Source organism: Pteronotus mesoamericanus, unplaced genomic scaffold (assembly GCF_021234165.1).
Source record: "Pteronotus mesoamericanus isolate MK-2021 breed Mesoamerican mustached bat unplaced genomic scaffold, CSHL_Meso_final contig_50, whole genome shotgun sequence".
Classification (NCBI taxonomy): domain Eukaryota; kingdom Metazoa; phylum Chordata; class Mammalia; order Chiroptera; family Mormoopidae; genus Pteronotus; species Pteronotus mesoamericanus.
The window spans coordinates 30,189,674-30,210,369 of NW_026555186.1; the positions used below are offsets into that span (position 1 = coordinate 30,189,674).

The 20,696-nt window shown below is 36.5% G+C and overlaps 1 protein-coding gene across 2 annotated transcripts in view; it reads left to right on the forward strand.

Annotated features, from left to right (window-relative positions):
• The window catches only part of SCAMP1 (secretory carrier membrane protein 1), a 97,351-nt gene that overhangs the window by 64,650 nt on the left and 12,005 nt on the right, over nt 1-20,696 (forward strand). The window contains exons 7-8 of one of the 2 annotated variants that reach the window (XM_054578515.1): nt 6,605-6,706; nt 10,042-10,159. In XM_054578515.1, the coding sequence (XP_054434490.1) occupies nt 6,605-6,706; nt 10,042-10,159 (220 nt within the window). The remainder of the gene's footprint in view (nt 1-6,604; nt 6,707-10,041; nt 10,160-20,696) is intronic. The other variant, XM_054578516.1, reaches the window with a different exon arrangement.

Consider the following 20,696-nt stretch of genomic DNA (forward strand, 5'->3'; position numbering starts at 1 on the left):
TCCTCAAGTGTCTCTAGTTCACTCTGCCCAACACTTGGCCCCCTGCTGGAGCCCAGGGTAAGTGACTGCATATGAAAAACTTATGCATTGGCCCTATAAACGCCTATCTGCATCTCTAGCCATCTTTCTTTGGCAGAAAGAAACCCTGTCACTTTTTGCAGCTGTATGTTATCTATGTACTTTTTGGGCTCTTGTGCTGTAAGCTGAGGAGCCCAGCTTCGGATTTAGATTGACACTTCTCAGGGAGATCTCCTGGCTGCTGAGATATTCCTCCAGCACTTCAGCTGCTGCCCACAGGAACCCAGCCAGTCCTCTCGTGTCTCCTCCACATTCCCTACCAGTCACGTGTTGAAGCTGTTTCTTCTGTCTGTCCTTGGTTATGAGGCTTCTCTTCCACTATTGTTCAGTTCTTTATTCCAGATGATTTCTCCACAATTTAGTTGTAATGCCAGATTGGTCCTGGGACGAGGTTAGTGTAACTTCCACTCACTCTTCCACCATTGCATGTACCAGATTTTCTTTATTCATTCAGCAAAACATCTTTGCTCTGTTTTTAGCTATTATGGATAAAGCTGCTATCAACATCTGTGTGCAAGTTTTTGTGTGGACTTAAATATTTAATTCCTTTGAGTAAAATCTGTAGAACCTTTTGGCACAAACTGACATCTTGACAGTATTGGTTCTTCTATCCACAAACATGGAATATCTCTCCATTTATTTCTTTCTTTGATTTATTTTATCAGAGATTTGTTGTTACATGTTGTTGTCACTCCTTGTGACCCTATGAATTAGTAATGTCCGCAATGTCCTGTCCTCAACCAACCCTGCTGAGCTCCTGTAGACTCATGCCCATGGCGTCTTTTATGGAGTCACTTCACATATTTGGTCCTCCTTTTTTCTTTCTGCCTTCTTGTTTTTTTCAGCATTATTGTTTTCTCTAAAGAATCCTGCTTTTTCAGAGTTCCTGGAGTAGAAGATTTTCATGATGTTCTTCATGTAGATCTTCTACACATTTTGTTAGATTTATGCCTAAGTATTTCATTTTTGGGGTGTTATTTAAAATTTTTTATTTATTGATTTGAGAGAGAGTAGAGGAGAGGTGGTGGGTGGAGGGGGGAGAGAGATCGATTTGTTGCTCCACTTATTTATACATTCAGTGGTTGATTCTTGTATGTGCCCTGACCTGGGATCAAACCTCAACTTTGGTGCATGGGGATGATGCTCTAACCAACTGAGCTACCTGGCCGGGGCGGTAGTATTGTGTTTTGCAATTCAAATTCCACTTGTTCATTACTGCTCTATAGCAGTGATTTTCTACCTTCTTCATCTTGTAGCACACACAAACTAATTACTAAAATTCTGTAGCATACCAAAACATACGTATTTTTTACTAATCTGATTTTAAAAATAGGTATAGTTTTGATTCATGCACACTGTACCGCTATTGTATTGTCTATCTTTTTTTTATTTAACAATCTAAGGCAAAAAGAGGTCAGTGCCCCTGACATTGTATGTTTTAAAAATCCTTGTGGCACACCAGTTGAAAATTGTTGCTCTATAACAAAGCAATTGAGTTTTTACATTGTATCCTGCACCTTTGCTATAATCACTTATTAGTTCCATGAGGGGTTTTTTTTGGTCTATTCTTTTGGATTTTCTTCATAGACAATCATGTCATCTGTGAACAAATACAGTTTTATTTGTACCTTCTCAGTCTTAATATCTTTTTTCTTTTCTTGTCTTACTGCATTAGCTTGGACTTACAGTGTAATGTTGAAAAGCTGTGATGTAAAGCAGGTTATAATTGCCTTGTTCCTGGAGTGTATGATATACATGTACAACTAATCTGTATCACTATTAAATAACACTGTACCACTTCTCAGGTAGTGTGAATACCTTATAATACAAAATAATCCTAATTCTTCCCTCCTTTCATTTTCATCATTGCTGTCATTCATTCACTTATACACAAGCACACACACACACACAAACATATGTAATCAAATATAGTGTTGGTGTTATTTTGAACAGACTGTTAGATTAAGAATAAAAAAAATAAAAGTTTTCATTTTATCTGAACTGATTCATTCTTTGATGATCTTCCTGCCTTTATGTAGATCTGAGTTTCTGATCTATGTGATCTGTCCAGAAGGTATCCAGCCACGTAATATGAAAAATTGAGAAATTTATTGAAGAAGATACAAGAGACATTGTACTTAAGACAATGACGCTTCAGTCCCCTTCAAAATAGGCAACTTGGGACCTCACACAGTTCTCCCAGTCACCATCATCTGCCCCATTGTACTTTCCTGAATCTCATTGACAGTCTGAAGTCTCTTCCCTTTCAAAGGTGATTTTAGTTTTGGGAAAAGCCAGAGGTCACAGGATTCCAAATCTTGACTGTAGCAGGTCTGAGTCACCTGGGTGATTTGATGTTTCACAAAAAAACTCTGCACAAGATGTGATGCACGAGCAGATGCATTGTCATGATGAAGCTGCCAGTCACCAGTTGCCCACAGCTGTGGCCTTCTGAATCATCCCAGCAGTTTCCACGGAGGAATGTTCAAGCTTAACACAAAATTTGATGCAGACTCATTGTCCTACCCACTCATTTTGAATGCTGTGGACACACAGTACACATGTTCACTCAATGGCATCTACCGCCCCCATTGACTTGTACAGTGAAGTTGTCATTGTTCATGCATGTGCATTCCAGTCCACTCTCCTTGGCTGCCAGGTTACATTGATGTTGCACAAACTTCTTGTTATATTAACAATGGCTGGACTTCTTTTTTTTTGAAGAACTACTTTTAACATTTCTTGTAAGGCAGATCTACTGGCAAAAAATTCCCTCAACTTTTGTTTGAGGAAGTCTTTTTCTTCTTCATGTTTGAAGAATAATTTTTAAGGTTCAGAATTTTAGGTTGGTATGTTCCCCACCCCCCAACATTAACTATTTTATTGTACTCTTGCTTGCATGGATTCTGAGATGTCAGATGTAATTCTGATCTTTATTTTCTATAGTTAATGTGTTTTTACCCTTTTTAATATTTAATTTTCTGTGGTTTGATTATGATTTGCCTAGTCCTTGATTTGTGTAGTCTTTGTTGGTATTCTCTGACCTTCTTCGATCTGGTTTTTGGTATTAGACATTTATTTTGGGGAAGTTCTCCATCATCATTGTTGCTAATATTTCTTCTGTTCCTTTCCTCCTCCTTTTGCTATTCTTGATATGTGTATATAACACCTTTTGTAGTTGTCCCACAGTCCTTGGTATTCTTCTTTTTTAGAATTTTTTTTCTCTTTTCAGTTTTGAAGGTTACTGTTGAGAGACTGTCAAGCTCAAGATTCTTTCCTCCCCATTTCCAATCTACCAATAAACCCATTGATGGCAGTCTTCACGTCTTTTGCAACGTTTGTGATCTCTAGCATTTATTTGGTTCTCTCTCAGAATTTCCATCTCTCTACTTTCATTTCTAATCTGTTCTTGCTTGCCGTCTACTTTATGCATTAAAGCCTTTAGCATACTGGTTGATAATAGTTGTAAATTTCTGACTTTTTTTTTTTCTTGCATTTTAGTTTGCCTTGTAATTTTTACTTGTGCCTGTGCCTCAGGACTGTGAACTCCACCAATGCTTCTCAGTTCCTCCTCTTTCTTAGATGGGACAGGTGGCTAGAGTGGGAGTTTGGTATTTCCCTTTACCCATGTAGATATTAACCCAATAATAAGGCCAGAGTGAGAGGCAACAAGCATTTGAGAGAAAAAAGAATAGCTATTCTGGGAAGCATTGGTTCAGATAGAAACCCAAATAGTGTTCCAATTAGGAGACAAAGATTAGAGGTATTTATGAGAAAGGGAAGGGAACAATTACCTCAATAGAAGGAAGGCATTTCTGTTGGCTCAGATAAGCTAACATAGTAACATTAACTTTAAACAGTATTGTTAATTTTCAGTTTAGTAGTCAAAGTATCTGCCCTTCTTTTTATCTTTGCAAACATTTCTTTGGATCACAGTGTTGTTTTGGACCCAGTCCAAAGGTTTTGCCCTGTTTTTACATTCAAAAGTCTTGAGGCATCAGATGTGCAAGACAGTCTCTTTGAAATGGCAGCCCTAACTCCATTTTAAAGTTGCTGTGTTTATATTGTTTTGTACATAGCTTAGGCTCTAATAAGACCCCAGCACTTTAGGCTTTTGCTAACCTTGTTAAGAATAGAGTGATCTGTAGTACTTTCAAATGGTTCTTTTTCCCTTCTTCTTGCAGTTGGCATGAGGGGATTCCCTCCGCCACCCCCCCACCCGCCCGCCGCCAGTGTTCTCTGAGAACCAGGTTGAGCTCTTGGTGGTAAAATTCACAAATGTGTCGGGCTTCTCCCATGAGAAGGTTTCCTGGTTCTCAGAGTTGTCCACTTAGAGCCTCCAGCAATTTTTTCCTACTGTAACAACTGGTTTCTGTGAAGGTTTTTGCTCATGAGTTTTTGCTCTTTTAAGTTTTCATTTTGTATTCACCTGTCTGTCTCTCCAATTTTGGGGTAGCCGTTTGCCCTGTAACATCACTTATCTTTTGGTTCTAAGAAGAGTTGTTGATTTTTCAGTCTGTTCAGCTTTTTACTTGTTAGGATGGATTGGCTACTTCTAAGCTTTTCTAGGTATACTTTTTAAAAGCTGTCTCTGGGCAAGAGATAGTAGTTGTATCTTATTTCTTTATAATGTACTTCATATCCATGGGGATATTACACCTTTTATATTGGAATAGTTTGTTAATTGAAATTACACATTAAATATAATTGAGCTGCAACACTATTTTAACATCTTGACAAACACATAGAGTATCAACCAAAAAGTCAGTTTAATTGTTTTATATGAAGATATTTGATTTTAAGTTTAAAAATATATTTAAAGCTCAGGAATTGATGTTATTATAATAGTTGAGTTTCTAAGTGTGATGTAAGGACCCTTGGGGTTCTCCCTTCAGATATCTTAAGGAAAAAGAGGAAAAAAAAATCTTTGTCTTTGGCAGAGATTTCTTAGATACAACAATAAAATCAAGATCCATAAAAACAAAATGATAAATCAGAGTTGTAAGAGGGCAAAACTTCTGCTCTTTAAAAGACACTCTTAAGGAAATGAAAAGACAAGCCACAGACTGGGAGCAAATCCTGCCAAGCATATATCTGATAGAGACTTGTATACCCAAATTCATAAAACTCAACAATAAGGGAAATAACCCAATTAAAAACCTCAGAAAAATATTCTAACAGTTTATCAAAGATGATAGATGGATGACAAAAAGCACATGAAAATGTGCTCAGAAACATGTTATTAGGAAAATGCAAATTGAAATCAAATGAGATCCCATAATATACCTATTAGAATGGCTAAAATTTAAAGGATTGATCATACCAGGTGTTAGATGTGGAGGAACTGGAACACTTAGATACTGCCACTGGGAATATAAAATGGAATAAACCCTTCAGAAAACAGTTTGGCAGTTTCTTTCTTTCTTTTTTTTTTTTTTTAAATCCTCACCCAAGGAAAGGAAGGGGGCGGGGGGAGGGGAGATCGAGGGAGGGGGTATAGAGGGAAAAAAAGAGAACGCCAGCTAAATAATCAACGTCAAAGAGAAACATCGATTGATCAGTTGCCTCCCTGTGCACCCTGACCAGGGATTGAACCCACAACCTAGAATGTGCCCTGTCTAGGATTCAAACCTGCAACCTTTTGGTGCACGGGACAATGCTCCCACCAACTGAGACACCTGGCCAGGGCTGGGAGTTTCTTAAAAAGTTAAACATATATCTACCAAGTGTTCTAGCCATTCCACTTCTAGGAAGTTACCCAAGAGAAAAGGAAATATATGTTCACATGAAAACTTATATATGAATTTTTGTAGCAACTTTATTTATAGTAGTACAAAACTGGAAACAACCTAAATATCTCTCAGCAAATGAATGAATAAAACTATGGCATGTCCATACAGTGCAATAGTACTTAGCAATGAAAAGGAAATGAACTTTTGACAGGTGCCGCATGAGTGAATCTCAAAATAATTATGCCAAATGAAAGAGGCAGACAAGAAAAAAGTATATTGTGTATGATTCTATTTACATAAATTAAAATATGATAACGATAGTGACAAAACAGTGTGTGGGGTGGGGAGGATGGGATTACCGATGTACACAAGGAAACTGTGGGATATGTTTACTGTTTTTATTGGAGAAGGCTCACGGGTATATACATATGTCAGACCATCAAATTGTACGTTTTAAATATTTGAAGTTTATTGTATGTTAATTATAATTCAGTGAAGCTATTTTGTAAGAAAAATAAAAGGAAAACAAATTTTTTGCCAAGATATTTTATGGTACAGTTGGAAATTGAAAGGACAAATTGAGGTAGCAATAATAAAAATATCTAGTATTTGCATAAAGATTTGCATAAATTATGTTATTATGATTTCAAGTCTCAGGTAGTTGCCACAGGTATTTTTAAAAATACTTAGTTTTTAAATGTTGAGTGTCAGTCTGCATGTGAATGTAAAGGTATTGAGAAAAATGACATTTTACCTTCTTCCCTCCCCCCCCCTTTTTTTTTTTTTACAAAAAGGAGTGACAGTTCATTCAGATTCTTTGTATTCTTCTTCGTCTATATTTGTCAGTTCGCTGTACATGTACTACAGGCTGCTGGATTTCACAACTGGGGCAACTGGTAAGTCTTTTAATTACTGAAGTTAATCTGTTCATCTAGTATCTTTATGTAACTTTTGGCTTCCTAAAAATAGGTAACAGAAAGGCCCTGGCTGGATAGCTTAATTAGTTAGAGTGCTGTCCCCATATGCAAAGGTTGTGGGTTCCATCCCCAGTCATGGCACATAAAAGAATCATGCAATGAATGCATGAATAAGTGGAACAATAAATTAACATTTCTTTCTTTCTATTTCTCTCTCCCTTCTTCTCTGTCTCTAAAATCAATTTAAAAATTTTTTGAAAAATAGTTAACAGAGAAAAAAGCCAGATTGGCCAAACTAAGTAAGTAAAAATTGCAATTTTTTAGTATTTAAAAATTTTCTAAGGCATAACCTTTGGACAAACCATGCTATTTGAAAATTATGATAGAAAAAAATAAATGAATTAAAAACAGCACATTATATCTAGTTTAAATAAAATGTGTATATAACAGGCTTTAAGAGGAAGGGTAAAAGGAGACTGAGGAGTGATTAGATAGGTAGGAGGGCCAAAGATAGTGGAAGGGAGAGAAAAGAAATTCAAGGATTTCAAGGAAAAGGGGATGTAATGTGTGTAAAGTACTATTTTAGGTTTACAAACATGTTTTCATATACACATGCATATGGACATGTCTTAAAAAGTGGAATCACTGCATACACATACACATGTATTTTATTCATTTTTATTGAATTTATCAGGTTAATATTGGTTAATAAAATTATATAGGTTTCAAGTGTACAATTCTATAATAAATCATCTGTATATGTTATTGTGTGTTCACCACCCCATCTCAAATCTCCTTCCATCACTGTTTATTCCCCCTGAATCCTCTTCTACCTCCCTCCACTACTCTTTCCTTCTGGTAACCACCAAACTGTTGTCTCTATCTATGAGGGGTTTTTTTTCTCCTTAATCTCTTCACCTTTTCCACCCAGACCTACAGTCCCCCTTGTTTCTGACAACTGTCAGGCTGTTCTCTATTTATGAGTCTGTTTCTCTTTTGTTTGTTAGTTCATTAGATTCCACATATGAGTGAATCATATGGTACTTGTCTTTTTTGACTGGCTTATTTCACATAGCATAATGTTCTCCAGGTCTATCCATGCTGTCGCAAAGGGTAAGTTTTCCTTCCTTTTTTTATGGCGAAGTAGTATTACATTCTGTAAATGAACCACAGCTTTTTTAATCCACTCATCTACCGATGGACTCTTGGGCTGCTTACAAATTTATACATATATTTTTAAACAACATTATCATTCTCAGCATGGCAAAATAGTCACTCAGTGGGGGAGCCTCAGGAACGGACACTATTTGGACCTGGGCTAGGAGGTAATAGCACATTTATATCTCCATTCATTCACTCTAGAGCAAACATTCCCTGAATGAGATGGCAGGTTGAGGAGTATGCATCTCTAAAGTTATTCTTCCATCTCTTCTTTCTTTTATAACTGAAGTACATGCAATTGAGTTCTTATAAACCAAAAGCATGTATGAGGCAAATTTGCTTCACTGTGTACATATACTAAAATGAGCATGTAAACATAGAGTATATTGAGGACTTACATTTAGTATGCCACTACTGAACAGGAATAGTGACAGGCAGTCAGATCTCCTAATGGGTATATATATATATATATATGCAGAGAGTTTATAGATATTTTAAATCAGTTCTTGGAAAAAGCATTCATTATCATTTTAAATAGTATTTAGTCTTTGATATTTGAGGGAACAGAAATGTTTTTGAATGTTTAACTAAAAAATACTGCTTATATTAACACAAGTTTTTTTTTAAAATATGAAATTAACGTCTTGCTTTTTAGCACAAACTTAGAAAAAGTATTAAAATTGAGCATAACAGCAAGAGTAGTAATGAAATAGCACAGGAATCTGCTAGTGAGAGTGCGTACAAGATGACCTGTTTTACGATAGATCTCATGTAAATCAGATTTTTAAAAAATTAAACTCTTTGAGTTAATTGTAGATTCACAGTGATAAGAAGTAATGCAGAGAGATCACAGGTACACAGTTTTCCCCAACTGTAATATCTTGTTAAAACAGGTGCAATATCAAAACCAGGATCTTGACATTGATACAGTCAAGGTAGAGAACATTTCCATCACCAAAGGATCTCTCATGTTGCTCTTTTATAGTCACATTCACTTCTTCTGCCCCCATTCCCTCCTTAACTGCAGCAGTCACTAATCTGTTCGTCATCTCTTACTTTGTCTCTTCAAGAATGTTATATAATTGGAATTGTACAGTGTGTAACCTTTGGCTTTTTTCACTCAACATAATTCTCAGGAGAGTCATCCTGGTTGTTGTGTATATTTGTAGTTCATTCCTTTTGGTGGTATGGATGTACCACAGTTTGTTTAACAAGAGTTGAAGGAGTCTGGAGTTTCAAGTTTTGGGGCTATTATGAATAAAGCCACTATAAACATTTGTGAACATATTTTTGTTTGAACATAAATTTTCATTTCTCTGTGGTAAGTACTCAAGATTGTGATTGTTGGTTCATATGGAAGTTGCATGCTTAGTGTTTTTAAAGAACTGACAGACTGTTTAAAGAACTGACAGACTGTTTTCCAGAATGGCTATATGTTCCCACCAACAATGTATGTGTGATTCAGCCTCCACATCACATCCTCATCAGCATTTGGTATTGGCACTGTTTTTATTTTAGCCATCCTGATAGGTGTGTAGTGATATCTATTTGAGGTTTTAATTTGTATTTCCCTAATGACTCATGATGTTGAACATCTTTTCATGTGCTTACTTGTGATCTCTGTGTCCTCTTCTTGGAATACCTCTTCATGTCTTTTGCCCATTTTCCTCCTCCTCCTCCTTTTTTTTTTTTTTTTTAAACTGTTGAGCTTTGAAAGTTCTTTATATATTCTGGATGCTAACCTTTGTTGAATATATGGTTTGCAGGGGTTTTTTTAATAATTAAGCAGAACTTAATGAACTTTAAAAGAAAGTAATAATGAACTCCTAGGTATAAAAAGTATAAAATCTGGTGGTACACGTTTCAGGCTAGAGTTTGATGTCTGGGTTTGAATTTAGACTATGCCGTTTATCAGCTCTGTGACCTTGGTACTGAATATCTCTGTGACTCAGCTCCTTACCTGTAAAGTAGGGATTAAAAACAGCCATAGCTTACAGGATTGTTGTGAGAATTAAATGAGTTAACATGTATAAAGAACATGAGTGCTGCTTGGCTCATAAGAGCTGAATATGTGTTAGTTGTTACATTATTTTTTTAAAAAATGTGCATTGATATATTTGCCTAATGATACTTTCCTTTTTATTACTCCATAGTGGTTGGATTTCATCCCTTACTGGTCTCAACCGAAGCATTCCTGTTGGAATCATGATGATATTCATAGCAGCACTTTTCACAGCATCTGCGGTCATCTCACTAGTTATGTTTAAAAAGGTGAGTGAAATTTCATGTCCGCAAATTTTTATAGTGAAACTCATTTTCCACTTTTGCTCTTATTATAATGTAGCCTCAAGTCATTTTTTTGTTCTTCTTGTGCAAGTTGGTTCTCTCAGGATTACTTTGTGTAATTAAAAGTTAGGCATAGATATATGCCTATTTAGAAAATTGCATCATGTATCACATTTTTAACTTCTTTAGAAGGGAAATATTTTAAAATCCTGTTAACTGAAGTTTTTTTCAATTGAAGAATTAACCTTATTTTTTAAATTTGGATTATTTTTTATATATTCTGACTTACTTTTTGAATTTTGAATGTATTAGCCTGATTAATAAATGGAAGTGTAGTGTGTGCATTTTATTCGTATTTAAAATTTAAACACACTAAATTATTGATCAAAGAGTATAAAGTGAGCTGGTGACAGGTTCAGCCTGGGTTATGACATGAGTTTTGTTTTTAGCAACTGCTCAATTATCTGTACTTCTTCCTATAGAATTCCCATGGCTGTTTTCACAGTCTTAAAAAAAATCATTACATAGGGTAGGAGAGAAATCAATGTTTTTATTTGTTTATATAAAGTTTAATTGTGAGATATATATACATATATATATTTGATATTCTGCATATGTTCAAACATGATATAGCAACCCTGGAAATGATATCTATGTTTTAAAATGATAAAGGACTTTTAGTGGATCTCACTATAAAGAAAACAAGTCTGTACATCTTTTTAAAACAATTTTAATGCCCAGTAACTTGAGAATACGTACAAGAAATGCATAGAAATAATTGTACCTTATATTTGAGAACACTCTGCACTCTTGAAATATTTTACTTACACATTTGACTTTGTCCTCAAAACTCTATGAAGGCTGAATAGTATTTTTTCTGTCCAAATTTTGTTGCTTATTTTCTCTCATAAAACCTTTTCTTTCTTTTTTGAACTGCACACACATACTGTTGAAACTTAGCTTTCTAAAGTTACTAAATCCTGAAGTCTGTTTTCAGTCTTCCTCCTCCTTGAATTCTGTAGTCTTCTATACTACAGGCTGCTCCTCTTCCTCAGTCTTTGCAATTGTGTTCTAATTCTCTTGCCTCTGAGGTTATTCTTTCTCTTTCATTTATTTTTTTTTGTTCAGCTCATTAGTGAAAGTCTCCTTAAATGCAGTCAGTTTTCTCCTTTGGTGTTCTACAATCTTTTTTCGTGAGAATTTCAACCGCCCTCATTGTTTCAGTTTCTTCTTTATCTGGGTGACCTAGAATGTTGGTGTTGGACGATACAGTGCTTTGCATAAACATTTAGTTGCCTCATCAGGTGACTGTTTACATCACCAACAGATTGTTATCATCGTCTCACAGTAATGCATCATAAATTCATCATTTTCATCTCAGAACTAGCTCTTCTTCCAGAGGTTCTGATTCATATTCAAGAAACATTTATTAAGACTACATATCGTATGATTCTGTTTATATGAAATGTTCAAAATAGGCAAACCTGTAGAAACAAAGTAAATTAGTGGTTGTGGCTGGGGTGGGGTGGGGAGTGACTGCTAATGGTTATGAAATTTCTTTTTGGGGTGATGACAATGTTCTAAAATTAAGTTGTATAGAGGATATAGTTACAACACTATCAAGAAACTAAAAACCATTGAATTATATACCTTAAAAGGCTAAATTGTATAGTATACAAGTTTTATCTCAGTGAAACTATTTTTTTAAACAAACATTTATTAAACACCTACTATAAATGGGGTGGTGCTAAGTACTTTCTCAGATGATTCCATTTAACATTCGTGTCAGCACTTCGACTACTTCTGTTACTGTTTCCATTACTTTCTTAGTGACTTTCCTAGATACTTTTATACCTTTTTTTTTTTTTAAACTATCTTTCTGCCCTTCTCTCCCTTTCCATTCCCAACCTCAGTGAATCCAGAATTTTTTTGACTGGTCAGTCACAGCCTGCTCCCGCTTTGTTCAGTCCATTTGCTATATCGTTACTATATTAATCTAAAAAAAAAAGATGCAGCATTCTGAAGATTTCTGAAGTAGACATGGGCGGGGGGAGTGGGATTGAGGTGATTCTGAGAAGTAGATCTAATCCCTTCACAGCTCCCAGATCGAGACTTTCTACCCTACCTAGACTGTACTACTCAGTTTCTTTAACTGTCACGTCTGTTCCCAGTTCTTGTTCATGCTCTGCTTCTTAACTTTCGGGGTGCTTCATCTTCTCTACTAGTGTCCTTTTAAGAAGTTGCTCAAATATTCCTGCCTCTTACACAGAATCTTTTTCTTACTCCACGTCTTAGGGATTATGTCATCTCCCGTTTTCTTGGGGAACTTGCTGTCTGTATTATACATGGTGGGATCTGGGCATAAGCCACTTTATGTACCTTGTAGTGCACATATTCTAGGTATCCAGCTTATAAGGCTCTTCCAGGGTGAACATGTGTTATACTATTGGAATTAAATGAGAAGAGCAATAGCTTTGGAACCTCACAACTCAGGTTGAAATTCTGGCACCTTCATGTACTGTGTGAACCGAAGCATGCTGTGTAACCACTCAGACTCCAGGCTCCATGAGAGCAGGGACTTAGTCTGTGTGCTTTCAGGCTGTATTCCTCACCTCTGGAACAGTTAATGTCAGTGAGTGGCATGTGATCCGTACTCAAATATATGTTGAATGAAAGAATGAGAATAACTGCTACTTTTATTGGTATGATGATTAAACAAAAAAATGACTGCAAATTGCATAGCACAGGGTCTCAATTAAAACTAATTTTCACTCTGACTGGGTGGCTCAGTTCATTGGAGCATACACCAAAAGTTTGTGGATTTGATACCCAGTCAAGGCACATACCTAGATTGTGGGTTTGATCCTTGGTCAGGGTACATATGGGAGGCAATCAGTTGATGTTTCTCTCTCTCCCCGCCCCCTCCTTTTCTCCCTTTCTCCCTTCCTCTCTCTTTAAAATCAATAAACATATCCTTGGGTGAGGATTTAAAAAATTAATTTTTTTTACTGGTCTATTTGACCTCTTTATCATTTTATATTTAGGGTCTGGTTGATGTGTACTTTGTTTAGTAGGTGCCTGTTCCATCAGGGAAACAGAATATAATGAAGATACTTATTGAAAAGAATTGGCTTATATGGTTGTAGGGGCTGGCTCGGTTAGTCTGGAATCTGCAGCATAGGTGGTCAGGAGGGGTTGGAAACCCTCAAGCAGAAGATGAAGCCGTAATTCACAGGTGGGATTTCTTCTTTCTCAGAGAAACCTCAGTTCTGTTCATAAGACCTTTAACTAATTGGATCAGGCCTACCCAGATCACTCAAGGACATTCTGTTTTTCTCAAAGTAAACTGATTATACATGGTAATCACATGTGCAAAATACCTTCACTATAGCCTCATTGCAATATCTCTCCGTACAGTTTCTTTATCATTCCAGATATACTGTTGGGAGTGCTTTATAAAACTAGAAATTTAATAAATTTAGAGTAAGCAGAGGGTTTTGTGGTTTGTTGCAGGTTTTATTCATTTTTTAAATAACCTTTGAAGAGTATGTGTTATGTGCCAGGTAAGCACCAAAAGCTCAAGGAGCCCACATTTTGGTGTGGAAGAGAAACAAATGAATGGATACCACAGTCCAGTGATTTCATAGCTGTGATATGGCCAAGTATAGGGATCACTCAGCAGGGAAACCTAACCAAGTTTTGGAGATCTCTCTTAGTAGGGAGGTCTTTTTGTATTACCTTGGGTGAGATATCATGATGAGCAGGAGTTATCTAAGTAAAGGAATAAGGGAAAAGGGAGAAGATAAGTAGGTACCAGATGGGGATACCATTTTCATATCTAGTTGCAGGGAATAGCATGGCATATTCAGATAATTAAAAGTAGTTGAGAATGGATGGGAAATAAGCTTGGTGCAGAGAGAAAAGTGGGCTGGTTGGTGGTGGAGGGAGGGTAAGTAAAGATGAGGCTGAACACATAAGTATAATTATATTCTGTAGAATTCTGTTACTTAGGAAACCTTGTTAAGAAGTCTGGATCTTCTCCAAAGAGTGGTGATGTGTCATGGAAGAGGTACAAAGATGAGAGTAATTTAATTGATCCATTTTGAGCTTCAGGAACACTGTTCAGGAATAGATTTGGGATTTGTGGGGCATAGATATAGTATTTGGAGAAATTAAGACTGGGAGATAAGCTAGGAAGCTGGCTAGTAATGATGGTGGCCTAAACTAAGAAAGTGGCAGTGTAAAATAACTGTAGTAAGGGAAAACAAGCAGGTAGTGATTGATTAGTCTTGGACCTGGAAGTGGAGGCTGAGGGGAAGACTCAAGGATGACACCCGAGTTATTAGATGGTGGGTCATTCAGGAAGAGAGTACAGGAAGAAGAACAGATCTGAGCATCAAGATGTTTTCCGCTAATGCTAGTGGAGCATTAAAATATAATCACTTGGTAGACTTTTGAATGTTTAATTGGGAATAGAGGAAAATCCTTTAGACTGGATTTCTAAACTTAGGAAGTATTGACTTTTTCGTGTAAATGAAGGCTGGACAGTGGATATGCAGTGAGAAGAGAGCCTAGGGTAGAGTACTCCCAGCATTTAAGAATCTATTGAGGGAAGAATGTGGAGGGAACTTTAACCAGTCCTGGTTGTGGTGGGGAATGTGTGGCACAGATGATTAATAGAGTCAGAGTGTGGAGGAAGAGTTTATTTTGCAGCTGCTGTATAACTGGCTGCTGTGTTGCAGCGCTCTAAAGTCTTTGACCTGCACTGTTTCCCCCGCAAGTAACACAACTCTTTAGAATCTAGTACAAGAAAGGAAAAGTGCTTTTAGAGCTGCGCTTTTTAGAGCTTTGCTTGTTGTACGTCAGGCATTCAAAAGAATTATGACTACTTCTCAAATAAATGTATTGATAATAGAAATTGTGCAGCATACTCTATTTTGGTTGAGCATATTTTCTTTTACCTCATAGTTAAAGAGGTTCCTGGTTACCTCTTTTTTTAATATTTGTTCACTATCTTTCCTTCTATACAAGTTCCTAAACTTCTCTGAATCTCATATTATTTATCTGTGAAATTAAGGAGTTTAGATGAGAAAACTTCCAGACAAGATGGAGGCGTATGTAGATACACTTTGCCCCCTTGTACACCAAAAGAAGGACAACAACAAACTTAAAAAGAAAAAACAACCAGAACTGCCAGAAAACTGAACAGTATGAAAGTCTGACAACCAAGGAGTTAAAGAAACATTCATCCAGACCAGTAGGAGGGACAGAGATGGGCGGAGAGGACACATGGCAAGGCAGCAGCAGGAAGACCAGGCAAGACAGTGGCTGGTGGACCAGGCAGTTCCTCATTACCATGTGGATAAATTGGGAAGAACAACTGGGGAGTGAGACAGATCATGCAACCCACGGCTCCAGAGCAGGAAATGAAAACCTCAAAACCTCTGGGGTGGTAAAAACCTATGGGGGTTGCAATAGTGGGAGAAACTCCCAGCCTCACAGGAGAGTTAGTTGGAGAGACCCACAGGGTCCTAGAAGATACACAGACCCACACCCACCCGGGAATCAGCACCAGAAGGGCCCAATTTGTTTGTGGGTAGCAGAGGAAGAGACAGAAAGTGGGGTGAAAGCCTAACAAACTGCACTGTTTCCTCTCTGATCCTACCCCCATATACAGTGCCATAACGCATCTATGTGGATTGCCCCGCCCTGGTGAATACCTAAGGCTCCACCCCTTACAATGTAACAGGAGCACCAAGAAAAAGAAATATGGCCCAAATGAAAGAACAGATCAAAACTCCAGAAAAAATACAACTGAGCAATAGATAGCCAACCTATGAGATGCAGAGTTCAAAACACTGGTAATCAGGATGCTCACAGAAATGGTTGAGTATGGTTGCAAAATAGAAGAAAAAGTGAAGGCTATGCAAAGTGAAATAAAGAAAAATATACAGGCAATCAACAGTGAAAGGAAGGAAACCAGGACCCAAATCAATGATTTGGGGCAAAAGGAAGAAACAAATATTCAATTGGAACAGAATGAAGAAGCAGGAATTCAAAAAAAATGAGGAGAGGCTTAGGAACCTCCGGGACAACTTTCAACATTCCAACATCCGAATCATAAGGGTGCCAGAAGGAGAAGAGGAAAAGCAAGAAATTGAAAACTTACTTGAAAAACTAATGGAGAACTTCCTCAGTCTGGTGAAGGAAATGGACCTCCAGGAGATCCAGGAAGCTCAGAGAGTCCCAAAGAAGTTGGACCTAAGGAAGCACACACCAAGACACATCATAATGACATTACCCAAGATTAAAGATAAGGAGAGAATCTTAAAAATAGCAAGAGAAAAGGAGACAGTTACCTACCAAGGAGTTCCCATAAGACTGTCAGCTGATTTCTCTAAAGAACTCTTATAGGCAAGGAGGGACTGGAAAGAATTATTCAAAGTCATGAAAGGCAAGGACCTGCATCCAAGGTTACTCTATCCAGCAAAGCTGTCATTTAGAATGGAAGGGCAGATAAAGTGCTTCCCAGATAAGGTCAAATTAAAGGAGTTCATCATCACCAAGCCTTTATTACATGAAATGTTAAAGGGACTTATCTAAGAAAAAGAAGATCAAAACTATGAACAGTAAAATGACAACACACAACTATCAACAACTGAACCTAAAAAAAAAAGTAAATAACTAGAACAGGAATAGAATCATAGAAATGGAGGTCACATGGAGGGTTATTGGAGGGCTGGGGGAGGAGAATGGGGGAAAAGGTACAGGGAATAAGAAGCATAAATGGTAGGTACAAAATAGACGGGGAGGTTAAGAATAGTATAGGAAATGGAGAAAGCAAAGAACTTATACGTACGAGCCATGGACATGAACTGGGGAGCGGGGACTGCTGGTGGGAGGGGGATGCAGGGCAGAAGAGAATAAAGGGGGAAGAAAAATGGGACAACTGTAAGAGCATAATCAATAAAATATACTTTAAAAAAGAGAAAAGAGAATTTAGATAAGATGATTTTCTGTATGACTTTATGAAGTACAAGCAATGGGGATAATATAAGCTAAAATGTAGTTTGAGCCAGCTTTCATATTTGTATTGGCGTAGATTTCTCTTCCTTTGATAGAAATCGAGATCCAATAAAAATGATATTTTTTTCCTTTTTATTTTATTTTCCACACAACTCAAAATGGCTGTTAAAGAAAGAAATCCTTTGGGATTATGTACCATACTTTATAACCACTAGAGGTCAGGCTCTTCATAAACAGTTAATACCCTCTACAAGTTCCCTGTGCACACAATATTTTTACTCTAGAATTGTTGCGTTTTATTAGGCTGTTCTGTGTTTCCATCCTTAGTTGAATGTGTTCTGTGGTCTATATTTATTTCAGTTACAGTGAATACAATATTGAGAATTTTGTTGGGATTCTGATGTCTTGCATATTTGGAGTGGGTAATCATTCCTAAGAGTTCCCAGTATGAGTGCTGTGATAACTTAATGTTGTTTCCCCCATAGTGTCATCTTATAATTTAAATTTTTAAAAAATTGAAATGCAAGAGTATGTCTTTTCTACCTCTTTTATAAATAAGGGAATAGTTCAACGCTTAACTTTCTTTAATTTTTCCGTAGAGTATTTCTAAATTCTGTGTGGGTTTTTTTTTTTTTAGATCTTCCTTCTATAGTAAACAATTAAGATTGAATAATAGTTTTGGTCTAAGGCAGAGATATTAAGTGTGTCAAATAAATAAATGGCTCTAGCTGGTGTGGCTCAGTGGATTGAGATCCAGCCTGCGGACCAAAGGGTTGCTGGTTCAATTCCCAGTGTAGGGCATATGCCTAGGTTGGAGTCCAGGTCCCTAGTAGGGGGTGGCGCGAGATGCAACCTCATTTGATGTTTCTCTCCCTCTCTTTCTCTCTTCCTTCCCTTTTCTGTAAATAAATAAATAAATAAATCAATCTTTTCAAAAAACAATAAATGAATGAATCACAGGAGACTATGAGGGGAATCCAAAATTTCCTTTTTCTTAATTATAAAAAGCTGGAATAACTTGGTATGGAAGAGATAAATAGATAATACATAATTCATATTCCTTTTGGGATCTAGTTTTGAATGATTATTTGTTTTTTAATTATATTTTATTGATTATGCTATTATAGTTGTCCCAATTTTCCCCTTTTGTCCCCCTCTACCCAGCTCCCCTACTCCCTCAGGCAGTCCCTACACTGTTGTCCATGTCCATGGGTCATGTGTGTAAGTTCTCTGACTCCACTATTCCCTGTTCTATACTTTACATCCCCATGACCATTCTGTAACCCCCAATTTGTACTTCTTAATCTCTTCATCTTTTTTGCCCATCCCCCCGACCCCTGAGTCCCTCCCATCTGGGAACCATCAAAACATTCTCTGTATCTATGATTTCTTCTGTTCTGCATATTTATTTTGTTTTTTTAGATTCGATTGTTGATAGGTTTTATTTTTTCCATGGAACTTTAAAAATTGTTCATAGACTCTTATGTCCATATTCATAATACAATTATTAATGTGAGTTTTTGATATTTTGAAAGTATTTAAAAAAAATAATTTTTTCTTTAAAAAACAAGTTTCCCTAAGTGCTTAAATTTTTTTTATACACCAAAATATCTATTCTGCAAATCCTCTTTTATTTTGCATGAGGGTATAGAATTTGGCTATACTATCCAGAATAATGACAAGTTTCATTTACTAGTTAAATTGGTTTTTACAATAAATGTTTTGTGATAGTAATCTATTATATGTAAAGAGAGAATCTTCTTAGATTAAAAGTGACTTTCACTTTCTTTGAAAACATTGTGATTGTTCACCCCCCTTTTGGGGGCTTTAGTTTGGATCTAGGACAGAATGCTAATATTTTACTGCGCTGGGGTTTTGTGGTCACAGAGCAGCTCTCCCTCCCCCTCTCCCTTGCCCGCTGTTGTTTGCAGTGACTGCATTGTTTTACATTCCCACCAGCAAGGATTCCGATTTCTCCATGTCTTTGGCAACACTTATTTTCCATCTTTCTGATTATAGCCATCCTAGTTCGTGTGAAGTAGTTATGTTCACTTTTAAAAAAAATTAAAAACAATTACAAAGTAATTCTCTGACATAATTACAAAGAAAGCATTTTATTTTGTAATGAAGGTATAGTCTACTAGAGCAGTATTACACCTATTTGGTAACACTTGTATAATGAAGATGATTTTAGGCCATTTTTTAATTCCTAGCAGATAAACAAATAATTATTCAGTAGTTTCTACCACAAGTGTTATGTCTTTTAGTGGGTGTAACAATGAGTGAATAAGAGCTCTTCCCCTCAAGGAACTAAAAGCATGTGAGGTATAAGACATGTAGATAAACCCTCCAAAAAAAAACAGCGTAATACCATGCCTAAAAGGTGTACAAAGTATAGGAATTGCTCACTATGGGGAGAGCCATAGCTAGTTCATGCAGAAAGAGGACAGCAGTATTTGAGATAGTCCTCAAAGGATGAGTGGGATTTCAGTAGCATGAAACCAGAATGGTGTTCCAGAGGTTACACACAGCGTGTCTGAATCATGGGTGTGACGGTTTATAGAGGATTTCTAGGAAATGGGTAACTGAAAAAATTGGGCTTTAGGATCCATAAGTTTTTTAATTTTAAAAACTCAAAACAAGAATAAAAATATTTCAAAAACTCAACTTGTTTGTACTTTCCCAGCTTTTAAAAAAGGTAAAATAATTTTGGTGTGATAGAGATCTTATATTAATAATAGCATGAATTCTTGAAATGGTGTTCTTCAATAGAAACATGTTTGGATTATTTTTATTAAATAAAGTGCCATAGTTCTGTCCTCTCTGTGTGTGTGTGTGTGTGTGTGTGTGTGTGTGTGTGTGTTTTTTTTTTTTTTTGGTCATACGCTTTCTTGGTGTAGACTAAGATATTTTGAAGATATAAGGAAACAGAATAATTTTTATTTTTATTAGTGCAACACATTTATGTAATTATTTCATCCTGAGGAAAACTCTCAGAGACAGGGCAACAAATATTCGTGTTTATGGAAGGTAAACTTGAGGTTCTGAGTGGTCATAGTTGTTTCCCTCTAGATGGCTCTCTGGGTCTGTATAGATATAGACTATTGAGAAGTGTGTGCTATTACTATCTTTATTTTGCCTCTGTGTTCTGTGGGGCTATGAATTTCATTTTAAGTAGTTAAACTATGAAGCCCATAAATATGTCACATCAGCTACTCAATACAAATCTGAAAGAGGAAATTTTTCAGCACCACTGTATCAGAAGAATTCAGGACAATTGGGTATTTTTATCTTTTACCATGGCAGCTCTTCATTCATTAATATGCTTTCTTCCCTTGACATCTATAGAAGGGTGCTTGGTTTTTCCCCTTCCTCTCCTAATCATTCCTTGTTGTTGTGAGTGCCTCTTAAATTATTGGTGTCTTAAATAGGCTTTGGTACTTGACTATCTATGGGCGGGGGGTGTGTTTTAATTTTGCACAGCAGTCTTTAATAG